The 25,269-nt window shown below is 38.9% G+C and overlaps 1 protein-coding gene across 8 annotated transcripts in view; it reads left to right on the top strand.

Moving 5' to 3' along the window:
- Positions 1 to 242: 242 nt before the first annotated feature.
- Positions 243 to 25,269, top strand: part of robo2 (roundabout, axon guidance receptor, homolog 2 (Drosophila)) — a 257,690-nt gene continuing 232,663 nt past the window's right edge. For 5 of the 8 annotated variants that reach the window (XM_063494108.1, XM_063494103.1, XM_063494101.1 and 2 more), the window contains exon 1: positions 245 to 702. In XM_063494108.1, the coding sequence (XP_063350178.1) occupies positions 579 to 702 (124 nt within the window). In that variant the 5' untranslated portion in view covers positions 245 to 578. Of the gene's footprint in view, positions 703 to 25,269 lie in introns of all 8 variants that reach the window. The other 3 variants (XM_063494102.1, XM_063494099.1, XM_063494100.1) reach the window with 2 other exon arrangements.

Below are 25,269 nucleotides of genomic sequence, written 5' to 3'. Positions count from 1 at the left end.
CCTTGCCACAGCGCTGAAGGTGGATTGTGCTCCCACCTCTTGTTTTCTCCACGATGTGAAGCTCTAAGCCAAAGACAGAGCTCAGAGGAATGAATTCCTCGTGAAACCCAGAGTGAGGAGAGCAGGAAATAATTCAGCAGCAGCTCCAGCAGCAGCATCAGCATCGATAGTGGTGGCAGCAGTGAGCGTGAGAGAGACGGAGAGAGAGGGAGTGTATGTGTGTGTGAGAGTGTGTGAGCAAGCTTGAGTGAGAGCGAGTTCCTATGCACTGAGCCGAGCGTAGCTGAGCCGTGCCGTCGCATGGCAAGCTGTGTGTTCCCCTTTGGTTCCCGCGCGCTCTGATGAGACAGAGCTTACAGAAGGGAGAGATGTGGCTTCACTCGGATCTCCAGCGTCAGTGAAGACCAGCACCCAGCCGGGGCATCACACAGCAGCATGGTAGGACTAGAGACCCACTGCTGACACCAGCGTGACTGATGATGACAGCCCACGCGTGGGTTACCATGCGCCACAGCCGCGCCGCTCTAGGAGGAAACACAGCCATGTGAAAGTGACTCGGCTGCCAGCAACTCTTGGACATGTTTTCCAGGGCAAAGTCTGGATTTCTTTCTGTTTTGAACTTGTTTGTTTTTCTCTTGGTGTTGTCTGGCTGCCCCGAACTCACCTATCAGGCAAGGACTAAAGGCAGATGGAACAAGGGGGGTAAGTCATGATGGGCAACCATGATTTCCATTTATTTTGGTTATTAATTGGAATATTGGAGTAGTGTCATTGAACTGACCTATACCAGGATATTTTATAAATGAGACATTGGACATTTGACTGTGATCTTGTGTGGGATAGTGTTAAAATCTCATCACAGACTGACGTTGCCTTTTAACACTTTTGGAATAATACAACTGTGGATTTAACTGTCATGCTTCTTTTGCAATAACACACTCTGGTAGAAGTGCGTGCAAAGAAAGTTTACCCTTTTTTTAACACAGAACAAAGTGATGACCGCTTACAACCACTGAATGGTAGCTTCCAACTTTTCAGAGCTAGCCATTGAATCGCTGTCCAACACTGAACAGAGGTTAACATTTTTCATAGATGGGATTTTATTTTAACTGTCTAGCTGTGATCTTTTAGATTTTTAAAGATCTAGCTTGAAATCCCTTCACATACACGCACACCCTTCTGTCTCCGTGTGGCGAAGGTGTGTTGCGTGAGATCACATTTATCTTTGCACCCTGGAATGTTTGGTTGGCAGGACATGCCACCGGTGTCTTAGAACTGTGATTTTTGGTTTAAAGACTTAGATCACTAGTCTTGAGGGGAGGTGTAAATAATTCATCTCAGCCCCTCCGTGGGAGCGGTCCTCTCGCCTCTCTTGTAGCATTTAATCCCCTTTGTCGGATTAAAGGAACCTCTAATCTTAGTGCTAGTACTCAGCGAGAAGGCTGAGAGATGCTCCCTGCAGCCTATCGGCATTGTTAGCACTCAAGGCTCATGCTCAGTGGGTGTGTGTCTTCAAAGAGGCAGTGTCACCACCGTGATCTATTTAATGATTCCTTGTTACTTTGCTCTTTTTCTGCCTCACCCACTCTCCACTTAAAATTTCTTGAAATCCAGCTCTTTCACACCCGCCTTGTACATGAACTTCTCACTGAGATGCATCATTAGCACCCAGCAGTTCTAAATTAATGACTTGGACCAAGCTTTCAGGTCACTAATACACATTTTTAAAAGAATATTAGGTAATGAAAGAATTTCTCTTTCCATTTCCAGTACCTCTCACGTAAGTCGCTCTACATATTCACCGTTTAATTTTTCACAGTTTCAGCTATTGGTGTATTTTCAGCCCAGTTTTGAATCACTTGAAATGATAAAGTGTGCTTAAGAGTAGAGCTTGATTTTTTATTTTTTTGCAAATATGAATTAGCAATCGGTAAACCAAGAGTAAAAGCAGTTACAGTATGAAATCCCAGCTATCACTGGCCTCTGGTGAAATGGAGGGCAGTGACCTCCCTCGGTGTAATTAGGCCATAAACTCCATCCCTATCTGTGCACTGTTGAACAAATCATTCCACAGGCTTGCTCTTAATTTTAACCTTGGTGGCTTAATTATAGTTTTGTGACAAAAAAAACTAATGTTTCTTCATATTTAAGATAAGATATGTGTGGAGTTAAGAAATGTTTGTGGATGCCGTTTCATTCGCTGTAAAGATACTAGTTGTGTGTAATTCTGTGTACGTCATTTGTGTACCATCACAGTGTAACTGGATTTCTCACATGATCATATAATTTGCCCGAATTATTTAGGTTGTCAACATTTACCCTGCTGTTACTTATAGCTAAGAGTCCTTTGGAAAAAGGTGTGCACACTGCATAGTTTTATATGTTCAGACTGAGTTTCCTGTTACAAAAATACAGCATGAGCAAAATATAAAATGATATAAAAAACATAAAAAAAACCATCAAACTGACCCAATACATTGAGGTTATTGGCCACCCAATATCTTATGAATGTCAGACACTCGCCATCCACCTTCCAAAGGAATGAAAGCTGTTTATAGAAATTTGGATTCCACTAGGGGCAAGTTGTCACAGTGGAAAGGTGATCAAAACTCTCATAGAAATATCTCAAAGCACTTCTGCAATCTAAGGAGACTGGCTCCCATATTGTGATATCTCACTCCATGAGCTTTGAAGCGCCGCTGAAACACCACTGCTGCTGTTTTTGAGTGAAGGAAAAAAAAAGACTATAATATTTTTCTGCCTCCTGTGATAAGTGGAAAAAGACTTGTGTTGCGTTGATTTGGGTTGCATCGTACTGTAAAGGTTGGCAACTGAAAGAAACGTACTGATATAAAACTGAAAGTCTGTAAGTTAGAACTTCCAACAAGAAAGAAAACCCATTTATCTATAAAATTACAGCAAAAAAACTTGCATTGCATATTTTTGCTGTAAAATTTCAAACGGACTCGAGCATCGGGCTTTGCTTTGCAGCTGAGCGTGGCTGTAGTCGATATTAGAGGTGCGAGCTTCTTCCCACAGATTATGTCTTAGTCAGTGGTATTCTTTGGTTGTTGCTTTAATCGTTTGCTTTAAAGGTAAGAGTAGTTAACCCTTGTACCTGCACGCATGCCACTGATGGGTATTTCACTTGTCATTCCTGCAAGTTGCTAAATTTCTTTGTTAATTCATCCATTGGTCGCCACATGACCTCTCTTTCTAAAGGTCTATCATATTTTAGACATAGGTACAAGCTAGATATGATAAGTTATAAAACAACCTGATCAGTTTACAAACTGTTCTTTATCTATATGTTGCGTTGCTTTTATCTGTTCCAACATCCGACTTCAAAGGTAAAAAGAACACAGACTATTCCCGACTGCCAACTAGCATTATGACAGAAGAATGTGACAGAAGTGAAGGCTTTTTGTAGACACATATTACTATTAACTTTTAGCTGGATTTAGAGATCAAATCAGAACTGGTTGGTCAGACTTGTTAAAAAATCTTAAATCAGTGTTGTCCAATAAAACTGCAGTCGGAGCATCTTTCAGCCATCTTTCCGCAGCCTGGTTTGTGCTGACGGTGTTTAGCCATTTGATTAACACCATGTGTACAAGGTGTGCTGCTGTGTAGGTAAAAATCAATGGTTAAACATTATTTGCTTTCATCCAATCTCCAGAGAGTGCTTGTTCTGAGTGTCTTGTGATCAGGAAAGATTCCACTTACTTCCTATCCATGATGTCTGACACGACACTGGAGAAAATCCAACAAATTACTGTTCCTTCATATTCTTACACCACCCTGCAGAGACATCCTCCATAACTAATATCACACAGGCACCCAGATCAGGGACAGTAGAGATTGAACTGAGCCCAGCAGTGGGGGAGAAATCCAATTGAATGTATTACAATCCCACCAAACTACAATAAATGGTAATGTGAAGACAGTACCAGGTGGAGAGAAGCCTGGCTGTGTTAACACAAAGCTATGAAGACAAATGATATGTGGAATACTCCAGGTTTAGAGATGGGGTCACTTTTTGTAATGTTTTCAAAAACTGATTTACTAAATGGGGGGCCTGCTGAGGTGGTCAGCGATGAACACACATTAGAGAAATAACACACACTCCAACAGCAGAGTATCTCTGGCCGTCTGGGATGATAGTGAGAGTATCAGATTTATAGAGCAAGAGAGGAGATGGGGAATTAATATCATCACTTCCTACTCACACAGGAATAATATGTAGCCTACAGATCAACAGCACAAATTGCTTGCTTTATCACTGTGTTTGCACATGCTCTGCTTCATAACTGTGCAATTAGTAAGTGCCGGTCAAGGCCGAGCAGTCCATTAGAAACAATAAAGCGATCATCTGAAAACGTTGCATACAAAACAAAATTAGCCAAACAAAATGAAGTTTTTACAGATTTATGTAGGTAGGCACCCTAGTTTTAACAGACACGCGCTGTTATGGGATAATTTGTTTGTTTTGCACATATCAAATTCATACATTCAAATTATGAAAATACATGTTTATACCTTACTGACATGACACTGGGATATGGATAAATCAGCTTCTATCAAGAAAAAATGACACATCACTGCATAGGGATGGTAAATACATTAGAGGGTAAAGTATACAACTGGAGCCTGAAATATCACCTAATGACCAACCACCAGCGACAAAACAGGAAATGATTTCCATTAAAATCGGATAGGTGCATTAGTGTTCTTACTTTTAGAGTAGTTAAATGTCCCAGGAATCCACAGGGTAGAGGTTTCTGGCACAATTTGACCTGCGTGCAATGTGGATGGAGAAGATTACAAAGTCTGGTGAGGTTAAAGCTCCAGCAAGTTGCTGCAAGTTGATTGTTTAAAGAATGTGTTGCAGCTTGTGGCCAGACAAAAAAAAAAAAAAGAATTACTCCTCTCTCATATACTTACACTACCTACTCTATAAATCAACCCTTTTCCAGACATTTCTGCTAGAGAAATCAACAACACTTGTTGCCACAACAGACACGGGCACATCAGTGGGCTGAGCATAGAGATGCATTTTGTAGTGTTTCCTTTTTCCCCCACATCTTTGAAATCACAGCTCATGCAAACTTTGTCTCTGTTGGCTTGCTCACAGTTATGAATAGAGTCAAATCTCAAATACTCCCAAAACGTTTAGTAGTTATTCTTTATTTACTACCGACAGCCACCACATTTAACAGCTCAGTTATAAGGCAGAGCTCAGCTGACTATTCAGCAGCAGAGACTGCCTGATGTTGTCATGTTTATGCTGTTTACCACAGTACATGACCTCAGTGTAGCGTTTCTATGAATTTGATAGAAAGAGAAGCATTTATTTTTGAAGGTAACAAAAGTCAGTAGTATGAATAATAGATGATAGTATTGAGAAAGCATGCTTTATGTTGGTACTGTAGTAGATTTAGTCTTCCGTTTTCCTCAGAATTAGGTCTATTTTTTTGTGAACCAGTCTTTATGTAAAATTGCTATTAATGGATATGCCTGAACCCCCAATGTGCCAGTCATGCCGTGGCCCTAGCAGGAAGTCAGAGCTGGCTGCAGGGATAGGAATATTATACAAACTAATGGGGGGAAAATTAGGCAACAGCCTGACAGGAAAATTAAATCACTGTCATTATTTTTACAATTAATAAGCTTTGACTTGTGTCTTGGGGCAGGGAACACATGAAGGACTCGCACGGAACAAGCAAAAAAACAAAAAAACAAAATCACTCACTATCTGTTCCTGTGACGTTTTGCTTGTTTTGCTGACATTCTGTGACTCAGTTTGATTTCATTATAGAGATTTCTCAGAACAGTTTTCACCCTCTCGTGTATGCTAATGTGAAAATGTAGGCCGAATTTTCAGTTCTGCTAAACACTTGATTTTATTTTAGAAAAAAAAAAATGCTTACAAGACAGCCAAGCAAGTACATCTGTAATGAGTGAAGTAGCTCTCCTAATTACGCAATCATGAAAAAGGCTCGAAAGGCAAAAAAATTTGCCTGCTGTTTCTTGTTCATTCCAATTAGATCATTAAGCTGTGTGCCACTGCAAGTTCAGAAGAATCGTTTTCTCAAATGTACTTGCCTTATGTACGCCTACATGTGGTTAGGAAAAAAAAATGCATTTGTACAAGCTGAAAAGTGTGGGCGAGATTACAGATACAGTGGTAACAGGATTGAGTCAACATTAGGTAAATGTTGTTGCTACCCAGTTTAGAGTGTTAGAGGGTTGATGATAAATGAAAGCGAAGAAAATTATTATTTTATGCGTTCTAACGCTGCTTTCTTTACTGTAATGTATTTTTTTTAAACATAAAGCATACAGTGACAAACATATACACACAAAGGTAAAAAATTCAACATTGTTATTTGAATGCAAATTTTAGAAGTAAATATATAAACACATCTATCGCTGTTTTAATTTGTGATTGTGTGGGTGTCACAATTTGCCGTCCAGTATGTGTTTATTTGATATTATCTAACAATCTTTGTGTTGTGACTCATCGGGTTGTAATGAGGGACTGAGGCTATTCATTTATAGATAGGCCAGTGTTTTTTCTCTCTTCTGTGTGAATAGGAGTTTGTCTCACTGTAGTTCGTCCTTCAGACGAACACAGAGCTTGTTTTGAACCTTCACCTTTCTTTCACCATTTTTTATTTTTATTTTTTTTATTGATGGGTTTTTATGCCATGGATCTTGTTGCAAGAAAATTGCCCACTTTTGTCACTGATTTGGCTTTTCTTTTTACACCTGTGGGAACAGAAGGATCAGGAAAATTGTAATCTTTTAATGCTTGTATGGGTGTTTTGAAAGTGATTTTACAGGTTAAATTCTAATTGTCCTTCAATGTCTGGTTTATGAGCCTAACATGTTCCGAGACAGTTAGGTAAAGACAAACAAAGGTAAGGACATTTGTGGGATAATAGAATTCAATAGTAATATTCAGTTATCTGTCATTCCCATTTTGGTATGGTTTAAATAATATGTATGAAAATGTGCCACTAATTTTGCTAATGTGACTTTGGCTGCCAATCAAAATAATAATCCATCTGTCATGTTATGCAATTAAATATGTCAGTCACAGTGTTGTTGTTACAACTAGCTATCTTAAACTTTTAAGTGAAGGGGTTCATCATTTTTGATAAACCTGAGGAAGATTATTTACTGTGGACAATTATAAAGGAAGAGGCAGTGAAATAACTAATTCTGTAAATGGGTAAAGTGCCATCACTGTACTTATTGCTCTTTTACCACTTGCCATGTATACAGCTTAGCTTAATTTCCACATTCTAGTCTTCTAACGAAGCTGACTTCTAATAGCATAAGAAATTACACAGTACAATAACAGTGTTTTATGAGTAAATTTCACACTGTAAATATGACAGCTTAGCTTGACGGATAGAAGAGGGCACATTTTATAGCTGCAGATCCATTCACCCTGTCGTTATCTGACTTGGCTACAGCCACGTTGCAGAGTATCTGCTTGATCACATGTGAAGATGGTCCAAGTATAATAGTGTATGCATGATTGCTTTACTGCACACAATATCCTTTCCTCTTGCATCTCGCTCTCTCTCTAGCTTGGTCTCTAGAGATGATGATGGCTATGATGTGATGATTGTGACGAAACGCAAGTTTTGCTGTTTAAACTTTGGATTTAAATATTGTATTGCAGCAGAAAAACTGTGCTAGTCAGCAGAGAGTGTGGAGAGAGTGTAACGCCTTACTGTTCAAGGTAATTGTATTGTAGGGATTCTTTATTATTTCTTTGGAAATGTCAGGAGCTAAGCTCTAACATCAGAGTCTTTGGCCAATTGAATTTTTCTACTGTTGCCAGGAAGATGACGCTGTCACGGTCAGAAACAGGAATCCTTCACAAAGCATGTCAGTAGACAGAACTACATCTCAGTAAGCTTTTCTTTTCTTTCTTTCTTTCTTTCTTTCTTTCTTTTTTTTTTACCTTATCTGTGACTCTCTCCTCCACTCTAACTCACTTTCTTTTGATATACCTCCTTACCTCTCTTTGCTCTCTGCAATAAAACTTTAAAGAGATAAGAAGCTTTTTTCTATTTCAGGGTCACCATTAGCCTGAATAATGCATTGACAAGAGAAGAGCAGTTTGAGTTCTGTGGAGGATAGAAGCACAGCCTTCAATTAAATTATACATCATTATCACAGCTGGCAAGCCTGGTGCGACCGTACCCACTCCATCCTCCTCTAAATGTTCCATGTTACTGTCTTGTCCAATATTGTGTGTCAAGCAACAGCCTCTTCTTGTGCCAGCATAGAGCTGGGATGCAGATAGCACCGCCTATGTTGGTTAGAGGAGCACATAAAAAAATGGGAACAGTCTAATACAGCAACTTAACTGAAAGTACCGTAGTGGTGACTGACTTCCTGATTACGCCCATCTTTAATGGACCGTGGCATCCAGATTGTTAAGTTGTTCCAGTCAGTCTGTAAAATAATGCAATATGCAGCAATATGTTTAAATAAAACGTTAAGGCAGTCTCCTGTTTGTTTATTTTTTTTCTAAATTTCCTGCAGTGTGTCCTTGAGTAGTGTATTTGAACCTGTGACTGCTAATCAGTAAGGACATTTTAAGAATTGGATCCACTATTGTTTCTGGTTGTCTGTTTCATTCTTGTGTCTGTAAAATATCTGCCAAAGGAGGGAATTTCTTCAAATTTGGCACAAACAATAAGCTTGTCTAAAAGATAAATTAATTAGAATTTATGGACTATGGTCGACAGTAAGTATTGTTGTGACTTTACAAAACCCATTTTTGTCCCACTGTCACATCTCAATGAGTGGCACACATTATCTGCTATCATGTGTGACATAAGCATAAATGACATACTGCGTTTTTTGTTTTTTTTTATCTGTTGTTTTTTGACTGCAGCAAACACAACAGCTTTTAATATGACACCAGGCGTCTCTTAGCTGTACATTTGTGGCAGCTAATTGCTTCTTCCGTAAAGAAAATGTCAAATGTAAAGATCTTAAATTGTTCGCCAGCATATTAAGAAGTCTGAGCACTCATTTGAACAGCATCTTGGACAATAATTGGTTTGCACGTACAACGGTGTATATTTTTATTGCAGATTTATTAATGCCAGTGGCTTTTAAAAGCCACTGTTGTATAAAATGATAACTTTCATTGTACATCTTACTTGTAGAAAAACTGAAAGCTGTAGTTGAGAAGGACATTCTCTAGTGTGTTATTACCTGCCCTATATTAGTGCTGCATTATTAACATTGTCCTTAGCCCACTAGTTAATTAACCCCAAAGACCTTAATTTACAGACGAATAATGCATAACAATGGATTAACTTCCTGTTCTCATTACTAAGATTGATTGATTAAAATCACAGTTGTGTTATCGGTCATGTTTAAATATGAACATATTATCAGTGAGTTGCCATTATTGAGCTATTACTAGAAATTAACTCTAGCGTACTGTATTCAGCTTTCTCATATTCTGACAAAGCTGGTACGTTAAGCAGTTTTGACTATCCTGTCATGACTCCCACCCTTTGTGAATTCTTTCAAGTCAAGCCGTGTTAATACAGTTTAATCTCAGAGTTGTCTTGTGATTAAATATTTGTAAAACACCATATGCCGTACCATGGTACTGTAGAATTAGTTGTCATTAAAAATCTACGGAGTGTCATTAGGCAAGGGAACTGAAATTTTAATATTTTCATTAGCAGTCCAAGTTCTAATAACCAATCATGTTTCCTCAGGCTACGTGCATAGTGAATAAAACAAACAGAATTTACCAAATAGCTTTTTTGAAATTGCCAGATTTAATCTGACTTAAATTTGACCCTAGTGGATAGCTGATGCGTTTCCTGGCTGAATGCTAACATTTCAAACTTACAAATTATACAGTCTTATATGCGTTATTACAAGACAAAAATAAATAACGAAATGCAGCAAATTATTTGTGGAAATTTTTTTTGTTTCTCTGTTAAAAGGAAAAGCAGCCTTAATAGCAGTCTTGTTAAAAAACAGTACTTTTTATATATGTACCAAAGTAAAATAAAATCTATCTGCTTGTGCTCATACTCAGTTTTAACACCACATAAAATTCAATTGTAAAAAACATCCTTCTGAAACAGGACACTGTAGCATTGCATTTTTGTTGCATTGAGCTCATATTTAGTGCAGCATTATTTCTCTGTGCACTTTTGTGTCACTGGATTAGTGTGTTTATAGTCCAATTTATCATGTTGGATTTACCTGCCATGAAAAATCTCTCCCTATCTCTGAATATGTAATGGCTCTGCTTTGCAAATACACCGAGATGAATATTAACAAGTGGTCTCTGCAGTCTTCCAGCTGATGCCCTGCAAAGGTTTTAGAGCGTGATTTCTTGCAGAGACTAAAATAACTTGTAGAATATTAACCCAAAGCCAACAAGTGTAAAACAAAGTAATTCCCAGGCTCTCGCTATACCTACCAGAACCCTTGTTCCTTAAGCATATAAAATACAAAAAGTTTGATCACTGGGAGCTGCAATCTTTTGCTTTTTGTCTGCCATAAATGTCTCACCTTTGCTTTCTGACAGAGTGGGTGGCTATGATGCAGTGGATAAAATGAAGTGATATGTGACCATGGATGCTTTGAAAGATGAGGTGGAAGTCTGCACAGTGAGGCTGGATTAAGAGTTTAATGACTGGTAAAATTGTGGCATTTCGTCCAAGGTGACCCCTGTGGAGAGGTGATCACGCCAAAGCTAGATGGAAAGTGAAGGTAATCCTTCCTGCCTCATTTTCAGATAGATGTCACCAGCACAGGCTTTGTCATCAAAGCCCAAGGCATGTAATTACACTTTTATTGGCTTTAGGGAGCCTGCATCATTCATTTAAAGAATAATCTCACTTCTGAGCACAAGCCACAGTACATATAGATCATACCTGCATGAAAGCCTCTTGTTCTTACTTGCTGTGGGTTTAATGGACTTCTATGAATATAGGTTTGATTCATTGCTACCAGCACGTAGGGCGTTAATACCTGAGTGTTGCCCAGACGTTAGCCCTCTCTCTTCCTCAGTTGGGTGTTTCGTGAGTTGAAGAGCAAGGCCATATGAGTATGACAGCAGTAGCATGTGAGTGTCTGGATCTACTGCCAACCAGCCTTGACACCATTAGCTCTGGTGACACATTAAGGTTCTGTTTGCCTTGTAATTTGTTTTGTCTGTCAGTTTGATGGATGTCTTGTTTGCCGGCACTTCCTCACACATTGGAAAATGGTGGCTCGAGGACATTGTTAAACGAACTTCAGAAAGGGAGGCAGAAAGCATTTGTTTTCTTCAAACAGGTTTTTTTTGTGCGTGTGTGTTAATGGGTGTGTGCAACAATGTCTCCACTCACTACCGCGTCACACACTGGGTAATTAAAGGTGAAAAGCTCATTTGAGGGCAAAGGCAGGGTAGGTACAGCGGTATGAGTAAGCTAGAAATGGAGATGGCGGTGACATTCCTTTGAGTAAATTTCCTAGCACTGAGATTTAAGTCATATGCTCAAATATGATTTGTACTCAAGTGTGAAGACTGTAAAACCACAAATATGTCAATCTGATCTTATTTTATTTCCTGTAAATATATGCTGGTAAGCACCGCTTTTATTAATTCCGCTCTGCTATGCTTTGTTCATACTATTGACCTTATGTCTGTGACTGAGCAGCATGGCAGTATCCGTAAATGCAGTTTAGCACACTTGAGGAAGTGTAGCAGTATGCCAAAGAATGGTTTCACCTCTTTCTGCTCAGCAGGTCATGCAAACGGCAGCATAGGACTGTTGAAAATTTCACTGCCTGACCACTCGCCCCCAGCTGTGCAATGTGGGAAGCCATCAGAGCCTTCTACCTCGACCACTCGGCTGTGGAAACATTTCTGCTACAGCACCAGCTCAGCTTAATGAGCCTCTTCGCCATTACCTACAATATATGTAATGCCCCCAAAGGTGGGTGAATGAATAGATCTACAGTCAACACACTTTATTTGGTGCTCAAGCTTCAAGGATGTTTCAGATATGGGACATGCCATAACAACGTTGATGTTGTTGTTTGTCCTGTCTAAGCGTGGCCAAATATTGGAATCCCATAAATAGCTTAATATGAATGAATTTAGATACATAATTCTTACTGTTTAACGCTGCGCTCATATGGGTTGATGTGTACTCACAGTAGCAGTAAATATCAATATAAATGTAGCTGGTTTCAAACAACCAAGTGTAAAATATGGATTGATTGGTAGATGGATCCAGCTTAGATTTATTCAGAATTTGGATTACTGAATTTTATGTCTACATTGTTTATAAAGGTGGACGTAGCTACTGTGATACTATGTATTGGTAAGTGAAGTCCTGTAGTAAAGTCTCAAGATGAGAGTTTTTCTTAACTCACAGCTTCCTGTTTATAAATCAGACGTGACAAGCGAGGGGCACTGACTGCACGTAGACTAGCAAATCAGTAACAAGGTACTCCCACCCTAAAACATAACTTGCTTTATTCTTCTTTTTGACTTTACTGAGGACTGTAATTTACAAAATGAACATCATGTTGTTTGAATAAGACTTGAAAACAGTGATTTAAAACCACATAGTTATTAAGAAACTGTTTACTGAGGTCTTAGACAAAGATAGGTGGAGCACCATTTTCAAGAACAACTAAATAACTGGAATCTATTTTGCCAGTGTTCCTTATTATGTGAGAATTTTCGTAATTACAATCTAAAGAAACTGCAGTATAGTCACCTGCTCGTCTTCAGTGCACAGTGATGTTAGTATGGAGCAGGTGAGCAGTCTGTGATGAAATGCTGCTCAGGTGCTGCTCTGCTGTTTTCTTCTGTCAGCCCTGTTGACAGTGTACTCAGCTCACTCAGTCTCAAAACTTGACTAAAGTTGGTAAGCCCCGTGTGCTATCACTCTTCCCCTCTTTTCCTCGCGTGGTTTCATTTGTTACAACAGACCTTGAAATTTGAGAGACTGTGAGAAGAGCGATGTAAGACTGTAACAGACGTATCACAGTCTGGAAGCCATGGCTTCTCTTCCATTTTTCCTCACATGTGGAGAAGATAATATGTTACAGCTGAATCTCTTCACCACTCTAATCCACGGAGCAGGGGATGAAATCTTATTTGGGGATCAGCACCAGTGCATCACTGCCATGATAGCAACAACATGCAACTCTGCAAGCTCTTTTTTAAGAGCATTAGAGCCTAGGAATGAATCAGTCAGCAAAAACCCCCAAAAAACTACTTTTTGGCTCAATTATTTCATTTTATTTTTTTTCAATTAGAACTGAAACAGCTGGATGCTGGTTTCTTAAAGTGTGTCACTAAAATAGCCATGCCTTAATCCCTCCATTCATTGAAAGTATCAACTATACTCGCCATTAAATCATGGATGTCTGTTTGAATCACTATAGCAAAATATTTGAGACAGAGAGCGTTGGATTATTCAAATACAAAGGCTTGGTGAATGAGCTTTCCTTTTGTATGTGTTTGTTTCCTTTTCTGTCCTTTTAAATCTGAAGCCAAGCTTGTCTCAGAAGGATATGCAAATTTAGAAGAATAGCTGTCTGGCTCCCTGAGAAGCTCTTATCCTGCACTGTAGCTTCAATGCTGAATAGAGCTGGAAGATTTTAATGTGCTATAAGGGGCCGTTTTGACAAACTCTTCCTTTTGAACGATGGAATAAGCGTCTGTTCGCTGTCTGAGCAACATAACTGGACCCTTTGGTAGAGATTAAAGCATTTCTGTTTCTCTGTTCTGTTGTTGATGGCCTGAATAACTTTGGATTGTCTATAAATAGCTAATATCTGTTATCCAGCATCCTGTCACCAGTTTTAATCTCAAATCTTATTTTAGATTTTGACAAGCTAGTCTTAGTCTGAATAACACCTGCTCACGTAAAAGAAAGGAGGGCACCTCATTTCCTATCATGTTGAATCACTGAGGGCTGAACTTGCTCTCCTCTGTTAAACTTGCATAGCAAATAAGGGTCTCCGAGGAGCCATGAAAAGCTGGAGGAAAGTGTCACAGCTCATAAACAGGAGCTCGGGAGAGGTGTTACAAAGCAAAAAAAAATCGGAGAGGTAAAACTGCAGAACTGCAATTTGACAAGCAGGTTCAATCTTCATTTCACTCAAGTAGCTGCTGACTGTGATTGTTCCCCACAAAAACTCAAATGGTGTCGCTTTTATTTTCTGCTCGTAATGCTTACAGTGTTTCCAACACTTGATTTGCGCAGAGACGTAGTGATGCAGTTATTCAGTTTGTGGATGCAGCCAAAGTGTTTTTGCTGTAAACATTTGTTCATGATTAAGAAGACACCATTAGCATATTGGAACTCTGTTCCAATTAATAAAGATAATTTCATCCATGCCCACACATGCCCCAAATCTGTGCATGGTGGCAGCCTACAGTAACAGCTGAGAGGATAGATTTTGACTCAAACAGATGAATGAGCAGATGTGAGTTGACAGTTCGCCACCACAGGTGAATCTGATGTTGGGGATATCATAGAAAAAAGCAGCCTACCCCAGAATCATTTTCAACAATGCAATCATTTATTCTAACATGATTAAAAGCTAGTTATGAGCCAAACTATCACTCGATTCCATTTTTTTCTTGGCTGGTTCCTTCTTTCTGCTACGTTTTGTTGCAGTGATGTGTATCAAAGTAAGTACGGAGCTTTTTATTAAACAAGAAGGGCTGATTTTATGTTGTTTGTTGTTGTCACGTGTTAAGTTGAGGACCGAGTACAATACATATTCATCATACTTACATAGACTGCTTGTGCTTTAAGTAGATGTCAACTATTAGATGATGGCAAAACTTCGCAGTCTCCTCAGCTGGACTGCACTAGGATGAAGAAGGTGTGGTGCTTCTGTAAGCAGGCCATCGTGATCACATACTGTATGAATATTTTATTGTATGTGCTCTGATGGGTTACTTCAGTAAACCACAAGGAAAGACCATTGCTAGCTGTAGATACACTGTAGTTTTGCCCATCGGAAATGATCTTTTATTATTCTCTTGACTCGATGGGTATATAACCATAGCTAATGATGCTTAGAATGTTTGTACCATTACTTTTACATTAATGATTCCAGTATCTATTGTTTTTTATAGACTGTAATGGTGTTTTTATGAATAGAGTTTAAAAAGGTTTTTTTTTTTTAAATAGCAATTTCAGTTGAATAGATCTCATGTATATACAGTAAAACTCCATTACAAAGATTATACACTTATAGTTATGCAACAAAAAAAGCTGTTCCTTTATGAGAGTCACATATCCAGGTATTTCTACGTGTAACTGATTTGTTGGATAGCCTACTTGTGGACTGACCCTAATATATATATATATGAATTCTTTTCATGTGGATAGCAGTGATATTTAAATTAAAAATTAGTTAGCAAAGGAAATGTAAAAAACATTTGGGTAAGATTTCAAATTTCCCACACTATACTTTTGTTAACTTAAGCCCCCTACTCAGTAAAAAGGACTCAAGAGGCAGAGGGGGTGTTTTTTCTCTTAACTTTGTCCCATTGGGATGACATGCTGTCTTTGTTATCTTACACCCAACATCAAACTCCTGATCCCAATCATAGCCTTTTTTTTTTTTTTATCTGACTGTGCACACTATTCTCCCACGTCACCCCAGCTGCTCCAGCACTGCTCCTCAGATTAGAGAACTGGCCAGCTCTCAGCTTTATCTACCATTGTTCCCCACCAAACAAAATTGGCTCCAGCGGGGAGTGGGAAGGAGAGTCGCTGGGGTTTATCTTAATCAGGAGCAGACATTAAAAAGTTACACAGAATTAGTTTTTTTCTTGCTCCTCTCTGACAAGGGTCATTAGGGTTAACGCTGTAAAAAAGGGATGGGATGAAGTAGAGATTTGTCTCAGCATGTTCTGACTTGAAGTACAAAGCTTCAAGGACAGTTGTGAATTGAATACACCTGGTAAGACATGGTGGGACAGAATGAAAAAGAATCAGCATGACGCTTGACAGCAGTTTGTATTTTGGATCTGTGTCAGAGGCTTTCAAAGGATGGTTACTGTAAAATGTTGCTGTGTTTTGTCATGAAATATCAGTTTCTCAACTTAGCTTGTTTTACTCATGTTTTCAATGTAGATAGTTGCATGGTTGAACAAAGTGTCCTTTATCAAAATCATCTCATCATATTGAAATTCTGCCATACTGAAACTACAAATCGCAGTGGATAAACAGGAGTGCTTGAGATTGTCTGGAACTATAGTGAATGATGTATAATCACTAAGTTAAATTTGATATTGTTTCAAAATAATGCTCTTTTTATGCATTTAAGCCTTGTATTAGTGTACAGTTTATATCTGGGCATGATGTCTGGATAGGGAGGATTAAATGTTAAATGCTGATGTAATTAATTACAGCACATTACAATCACAATGTGAGTGGATAGGTCAGACAGGTAGACTTGACCACTAGACAATATTGGACAATTTGACCACATATTCATGAGAGAAAAAAACCTTCCCAACATATCAAAAGGTCACCTACATCATCCACCTGTGAACTTTATTTTGTATTGATATAAAGACTGAAAGTGATTCAAGACTCAGTATTTTTGTAATAGTGGTTCATTCAGCCACTTGTTGATCTTAGGGTTTTTGAATCCCTCCGTTTGAAACCTTTGGGCCATTCAGAGTTTATTAAGTGGAGAGCGTGAAAGTCAAAGTAAAATAAACATGTAGTCTGGAGCACTCAAACAGTGCCATGCAAAACTAACAAATTTAAGAGGATGAATATGGGTGGTATTTGTCTGTAGCAAGATTTGAGAAATGTACAATAGGTAGTCTAATGCAAACTCAAATGAAAAAAGGGTTATAATGAGCTGTGTATAAGGCGAGACAAAAGAGAATGGACAAAAGGACTTGTAATAACGGGCTCGACGAAGAGATTTTCGCTGGAAAGGATGTGCGGTAAGTTAGGTTGAAGGACAGAAATGGATATGTGCTAACAAGTAAGGAGTGTTGAGAAAATGGAAGGAGTACTCTGGGAAGTTGATGAGACAGAAGGAGATGTGACTGTGTCTTTGTGGATCTCAAGAAGGCATATGATAGGGTGCCAAGAGAGGAACTGAGGTATTGCGGGTTTAAGTCAGGATTGGCAGAGACGTATGTGAGGCAGTTGAAGGACATGTATGAGGACAGACAAACAGTGGAGAGGTGTGGTAGTACTAACGGATACTTTCAAGGTGGGGATAGGATTACAACAGGGATCAATTCTGATGTTGAGTTGACAATTTTATCTCAATTTTCATATTATATTCATGACAACACAATACATTGCACTGCATTGAGTTATTTGTCATTGTTGTCAAAAGTATTGTTTTTAATTTGAATTTCAATAAAATAAAATGTTTTTCACACTTTTTTTTTCACAGTTTTAGATTAATTTTAGTCCCATGTTCCCTGTGTACCAGAACTGTTGGTACTCAGTGAGCAATTCTGGCTCAAAATATCTTCTCTTCCTCACTGGCCCAGTTGGTATTTCCCTGCCTGCACCTGCGCTCCTATAATTAGTCATGTCAATGTCTCCTAAAAAGTTCAGGTGTAGACTGAACTATCCATGTTAATGGCTACCAACTATACATTGTTTGTGTGCATATATACACATTTACTGTACAGGTCAGGACAGACTGGATGAATTTGTGAAGAACAAATGCCTGCATTCACCCACAGATTGCAAGACATTAGCTCACACAGATGGAAAATTTAACTTGGACATTTACTGATTTACTTTTGTAAATGGTCACATATGCTACAATTCTGGTCACAATCTGGAGCTCTGAATTTAAGTTTAGATTGTTTATATTGGATGTTGGATGTAGATAGAGGAAGCTAGTTTCTTTAACCTTGACATGGGACCACCAAATCCATCAGATCCAACTAGGCTCATATGATACTGAGATATGACTGTAATGTAGGCAGCACTGATAACGAAAACACTTATTAATACCAAGATGAGGTAGAAACCCATGATCTGATGTCATTATGAGATAAAGCACCCTAATACAGGTTCATCATTTTTAATTCATAAGTTTAGTTGGATGGGTTTTTTTTAAACCTGGTGATTATACCACACACCCATGTCACGTTACAAGTTTCCTGTGAGTGTGGACCTTAAATGGTTCTGATTCTTATCAATTCTCACTATGTCCTGGTTTTAGTCCTGACTCACACAGGGAGTAAATGTAATGGAAAAAGTGAGTGAAGGACAGCCTGTATGTCCCTGTGGCCAGTGTCCAGTAAGATGGACTTCAAATATGACAGTGAAGGGCAGGGGTTATGGACAGAACCAAATCCCTCATCAGAATTTTGATTGAAACCATAAGACAGTGACAGATTCACTATGACCCTGACCCAAGCTGACATGGCCATGGTGAACTATTCAAATACATCAACCGCGATGAGCTTTTGGTTTTCTCAAAGAGCTGACCTAACTGGCACGTTTCTCTTTCAGTCTTTGTCATTTACTAAGACAGAGCTTACACTTCCTGTATCTCCTCTACTTATCCTTCATAACTCAATTCTCTGTAACCCCTCACATCAAACCTCCCATTTGGCCTAATTTTCCCATGAGCTGCGTGTATTAATCAAGCTTAAGGCCTGATTGACAGGAGTTATCACCAGTGAATCAGTTCAGCCCTGCCTATCTAGCCCTTTCTGTCTGACTGGGAGACTATCAGAGCTTCTGCTATCTCTTGCGCCTGCAGCCAGTGTCTACCATGAGGAAGGGCTGCTACATCTGTGGCTCTCGCTTATCTCTTTCATTTTTAAACATCCCACAATCAAAGAGCCTGTAGCATTTCCTAGCTAATTGCCAGAGGATAATAAATTGCAAAATCCCACAACACCCCCGTCCTCTCTGTTAACCTCCATCTATGGTGCTTACAGTAACTCACTGGCAGCAGGTAGCTAATAATCCGCTTCATTGGCGCCTCTCTTGATCGCCTGACTTGAGCATGTCCGCTATTCAGTTACAGGCTGAGTGACCCACTTTAATGGAAATTGTACCTGAATCCCTGGAACTCATCAAACAAATGGTAAGTTATTCCAAGCGATGTGATGGTATACTGGTACTCTATCTGCCAAGATAGAAATATGGAGCACTGTGGCTGAGCTGCAGTTTTCATTTAAAGATATTGGTCTCTGTCATTGCCCCAATTTACAGGATTACTATCTTTTCATTATGAACTGGTTATGTTAAACCAGATTTACTGTATTTAAACAGATGGCATACGAGGGTGTCAATTTTGCATGACAGGATTAGGCTCATCTCGCCATTTGGGGGTCTTTTAAAAAGCAGCAGAATATTAAAACAGCGCATTAGGCAAGATGCTTTCATGCAGAGTTGCTGAGTGTAATACTAAGGGGTGATAATTGCTGGGGATACACCCTTGGTCCTAATAATGTAAGGCTTAATTATTCCATGAAAAAGAAATGTTGCCTGATCATCTCGACTCCAGCATTTAATCTAAGCCTTATCTAGATTCCTATAGCCTTTTTTGGCTCTACTTCTGCATTTGTAAGCATCCTGATGTTAAACAACATTGGCCCATTGAGACTTATCTGGTTCAGGATGTTCTCTCTGATTATCACTTTAACAAGAAGATTCTTAATTTTGAAGCAAATGTGTCAGTTTATTAACTGCATTAACTCCACACATGTATGCTCACACAGAACACTCTGGTACACACAAACACAAAAGCGCACAAAACTCTCTCTTTTTAAAAAATATCTATTTACACATAGAGCATTAAATTATTATCTAATGTTTTGACATGTAAGTGGAGGACTTTTTTATGTTTTTCATAACACAATGAACCTCACATTATTCTGACGTTTGTGTCATACAGTTTTCAGATCTCTAAGATTTGCACAGAAAGTGTTTTGAACATTAACTTGGGATCAAAGCTGTTGTGAAGTGTCTGATGAATATGTACATGTAGATTGGTTACAGTGGCGTAAATTTAATGTATGTTTTAGCTGGTGTTTTCTACTCCTGGAAGGTTAAACTTCTAGGAAATTTTACCAATATCTTACCGATAATTTTCGTAGTTATGAAATTTTACGTCACCAACAGATAAAGTGTTTGTGAAGGAAATTAGGAAACAACCCTTAAGTTGGTTTCAGAGATGATTTAATTGAGAAGACAAGCTAGTATGTGAGAAATTGAATTTTTGAATATTAAAAAAACACCAGCACAGCTAGTCTCAGAGCACTAACTGTAACATGAACATAGGATTATAGAGTGAGAACTTCATCTACAGTTTTCTCTGGAGTATCTACTTTGCTGTACCTGTCATTAGGGGATCCTCTTGGAACCCTCCAGTCATCCTTCTCACCATTCCTGTGTCCCAGTTCCCACTCCTATTTTTCCTCTGGGTACTAATTATTGTGTGGAGGAGGCTGAGAAGTTAACCAGCAGATACATTATAACAGCATCCCTATGTCTCTGTGACTCCTCCCAGGGACACAAGATACTACTTTTGATATCACTTCAAATCAGACACACATACTAATACTGGTGTTTACTGATATATCTTGTATTTTTTTTTTTAAACTTTGCATTAAAACTGATGATGACACAATTTCATATAGTTTCATACAATAAAACTTTACCAAGTGCCAAGTTAAACCATTTGCCGGCAGCACAGGGACAAACTCTAAGCACCAGATCGATACAGGCTGGGGTCTAGCTCACCAGGCAAGACCCCAGCAAAAATGTGCAAAAATGACCCTGAGACAATCCAACGCATAAAAGCAGGATACTAGCAGGCAGGGCATACATAGAACACCATAACCAAGTGGCTGGCATAGTATACAGGAACATCTGTGCTGAATATGGTCTGGAATTCCCAAGTTCAAAATAGTATGCGACCCCTAGGGTGGTTAAGAATGAGAAATCTAAGATCCGATAGGACTTCCAGATACAGACAGACAAACTGGTGATGGTTGACCAACCAGACACAGGAGTGATAGACAAGCAGAGGAAGAAGCCTTTTCATGATAGATGTAACTATAACAAGTGATATCAACAATAAGGAGCAGGAGCAGAAAAAAACTTGAGAAATACTAAGGGCTGAGAGAGGAACTCGAGAACAGTGTAGGGTAAAGGCAACAGTGGTCTCTGTGGTAAACAGAGCACTTGGGAAAGTGACTCCCAGATTGGGTGAGTGGCTCCAACAGATACTAGGAATGACATCTGGGATCTCTGTTCAGAAGAACAGCAAAAATACTGTGCAGGACCCTCAAACTAGGCCTATGGTAGAGGACCTGATCTTGAAGGATAAAGACCGCCAACAGCTGCCCAATCACATGGCAACCTGTCGGTGCATTTAGGCATGTTCACAAGGATGTTATTCCAAGAATGTGTAAGACAGGTGATTTAAGTGACTCTGAACGTAGCATAGATGGTGGTGGCAGATGGGCTGGTCTGATCAGAAACTTCTGATATACAGGATTTCCTGCACAGCCATCTGCAGAGTTTAAAATACCCATGAGCAGAAACTCTTCTTCAGAAGCTCTTCTGCTGGCAGTGTAATGGTGTGAGGGAGTGTTTTTATATATATTTAGAGAATACTCTCAGTCACTATTAGCACTAACATCTCAATGTGTTACAGGTTAAAGCGTGAAATCTGAAAAATATTAAAACATACCAAAACCAGCTGACCTTGAAACTATGTTCAGTTATCATATGGGGAAAAATAGCTACTTGAACAAAGATGCTAATACATACATAATCCCAGTAATTCATAAAACATGTAACAGCAATGGGCATGAGTAAACAACCTTGTTTATTCCACCAATGTTTTAATGACTCACCTTTGTTTTGACCTCAGTAGGCCACATAATGTGCATTTTTTAATGAGGCCATAACATCCATTTTAACATAAGTAAACATATTTTTGATTCATTTAACACTGTACGTATGATAATGTGTAATTGATCAGTTGTTATTGTCATTCTAGTGTATCATTAATATAGTCACTTTTACAGTATAAATGTGTGTAAACTTTTTTCTGCCACTGGATGCATAAATAACCATAACCATTATATGTTTAAATCACAGTCATGTGGTGTCATGGACAGCACACGATAATAATCACATTTATTAAGAATTTTAAATGAGGTGTTTACACTTTGGCGCTTTCATCCAAGTCTATATGGCACATAAAGAATGCAGCCACTTACGAAGCAAGTTGTTTTCTAATCTTGGTGTATAGCAGTTGCTGGATGCATTATTGAAGTTTTACCAATCTGTGTGTAATAAATCCTCTTGACTCCTATTATTCATTGCATAATGGCTTCCATTCATCACTGAAAACATAGGGTAAATTAGCTGCTGGAACCTGGTGTTTGGCTCTAAGGCTTTATTGAAAGAATCTTTCAGACTCTTTGTCTATTAGTTCATGTCTTTAAGAAAAGGAAAACTTTACTTTGCGTAATGAACCCTTTTAAAATATTGCTTTTGAACTTTAACAATAAGATATCCCCATGAAGTGGCAAACTGTTCTTTTGATTGTGTTTTTTAAGACCTCACACATTTGAGATAAACTTCATATTTTCTGTTCATGAGCACTCCATGTTTTAGATCATCACATTACACAGATGTGCCTCCTCCCATTACTTTCAACCCTTCCCCCCAAATGATAATTAAACAAGGAATGCGTCAGAAAGCACAGAATTAAAGCACTTGATTATGCATTCTTCACACATTAATCTTTCATGATTTGGGAATCAACATTCTTAATTATTCAAAACTGCAAAATGTATGAAAAGTTGAATGTGGAATAGGCAAAACACATGAATACAGGAATAAGAAAAACAAAATGCACGTGGAAGTGGAGAAGCAAAAGTCTAATACCACATAGTGCGAAGCAAGCTTTTTCTCAATTCTCTCATCATTAAGTCAAAAATGTGCATCAGGGAAGAAGACTGGGTTTAATTACCTGATAAAATTTTAATGCAGGGCAGAGAACAGAATGGCCTAAGTGGTGCGGAAGAGATCTTTGACCTGAAACGGCAGTCCTGCAGGGCACATAGACCAGTAGGGACAGAAGGGCCTATTTAGCTATCATGTTGGATCAAAGCGAAGTCAAGTTAAATTAGGTGAATAGAATGTGTCAAGGTACCCATAGTGGTTTTTCTCATCTGTCCAGTTTCAGTTAATCTTATCTAGGAATTAGAGTAAACTTCACAAGGGATTATTTTGTGTATTTTTTTTACTGGAAATTGTTTAGCTCTAATTAATAGAGAATGAGAAGTGATTAATTTAATCCATTTTAAATGGCTGCAAAAGATGAAAGGCCACGTTTTAATCCACCCATATTTCAACAAATAAACAATCCCTTGCATGTTTGCATAAGGTCACACTAATGCTGTGTATGCTCTTTCAATCTGCTTGTGTGTATATATACTGTGCATTGTGTTTGTTTTTGGCTAACCCCAGTTAAAAAACCAAATCAATTAGTCACTGTGACAGTGAATACATTTCGACCCCGCTCTATTGTGGCCATAAATTGGTTTCAAGTTTATGGAGTCTAAAGGTCCTTCTGAGAACAAAACACTGACCTCTGCCTCTGAAATCTTCTGTAGTCTAACAGTGACTCTGTAAACCACAACCCTAGGAGAGAGTTGTTACTGTGGCTGGAGGTCACCCAGGCAAGTCTGCTGGGATGACACAAGGGCTCCCGGCATGTTTTCTGGCCACTGTTGCTTCCACTCCCGGTCACCAAAACAAAGACAGTAGCTTGAGCCAGCACTTGGCCTCTCTCTCCCCGGCCCTTGAAGGCAGTGACAAACATATGCACTATTGTGCGTGTGCATACACACATAACTGTGCATTGGAGTTGACCAAGGTTCCCCATGAGGGTCTTGGCCTGTCATCTGACAAAGCCTAACAATAGCGGTGAGCAGATGCCTGGGTTCCAGGGCCAAACAGATGGATTGGCCAAGTGGCTTGGATAAGGATCACCTTCCTAACCCATAAAGGCAGCTTGGGGTTCTGACTGTCAGGGTGTTGTGTTTTTAGATAAATTAGCACAGTGAGAAGAAAAACAGTGGGGTTTGGGTTTGCAAAGGTCCAGGAACAGCTTGCAGGAAGGCAGGCATAAAAGAGAAGCTTGCTTAGGGCCTAGACTCCTACCAAGTCTAATCCTTCACCCATGGCTTGGAAGTCCAGAAGGGAGGACTGGTATCTCTCAATGAGGGTTTGAATTATTAAAGTAGATTTAAACCATCAGGCTGGCCTGTTCAATGGCTGATGGGCTGGTTTGAAATGACCTTTAGATGTAACATGCTATAGGCAGTGTGTCAGTAACCACGGTTTCCACTATTGCAACTGTGCCCGAGAATTAGGGATTAAATATATATATATATATATATATATTTATTTATTTATTTATTTGTGTGTGTGTGTGTGTGTGTGTGTGTGTGTGTGTGTGTGTGTGTGTGTGTGTGTGTGTGTGTGTGTGTGTGTGTGTGTGTGTGTGTGTGTTAAAGCCTGAGCAACATTTTTGGTACCTAAAACTTGACCAACAAAAAGTAAAATAAGCAGCTAGTGAAAGGGAAATTTTTTAAACGGTCCAACACTAACTCCAGTCTTTGTGATATATAGTCTAGTTTGTGACATTTCTACCCCATGTACCTCCTAACATGGAATTTGTCACTCTCTAAAAATTTAAACACACTTGTGTATCTTTTATGGAACACATGGTTCTTTTGGGTTGTTCCGTTGTGTTCATTTATATAGAGGAGTATTTCTGCACAAAAGATGTAGCAAGAGTTGCACCAGCCACACAGCTCTCTTGTGCCAGCTGTGCCACCCAGTAGGCATTATGGGAGGTGGATAGTGCTCTGTTAAAATAGTGTAAAATAAAAACTAGTTTGGGCTGTTTCCAAGCTGCATTTTTTGCTATTATTAGTATTCATATTATAATTTATACATTTTCTCTTTGATGTTTTCCTTGTTTCACTGTATACTCCAAGACTACTCCAACATAAAAAATGTTATTAAGAGATTAGTGAAGGAGAGTCTTTGCCTTCAAAGAGCCCCAATGTGCTGCTGATGTTACACAGCTTGGCTTGTAATGATGGCTTTGTTGGCTGGCAGCTGTAATTTGAGGAAGAGGAAGTGCTGGTGTCTGACCTCTTGGTTTTCAGGCAGCCCTCACAGCACATATAGTATT

Source organism: Pelmatolapia mariae, linkage group LG14, assembly GCF_036321145.2.
Source record: "Pelmatolapia mariae isolate MD_Pm_ZW linkage group LG14, Pm_UMD_F_2, whole genome shotgun sequence".
NCBI classification, from domain to species: domain Eukaryota; kingdom Metazoa; phylum Chordata; class Actinopteri; order Cichliformes; family Cichlidae; genus Pelmatolapia; species Pelmatolapia mariae.
Note: the sequence above shows the minus strand (reverse complement) of the source record. Positions and strands in the feature narration are given on the sequence as shown.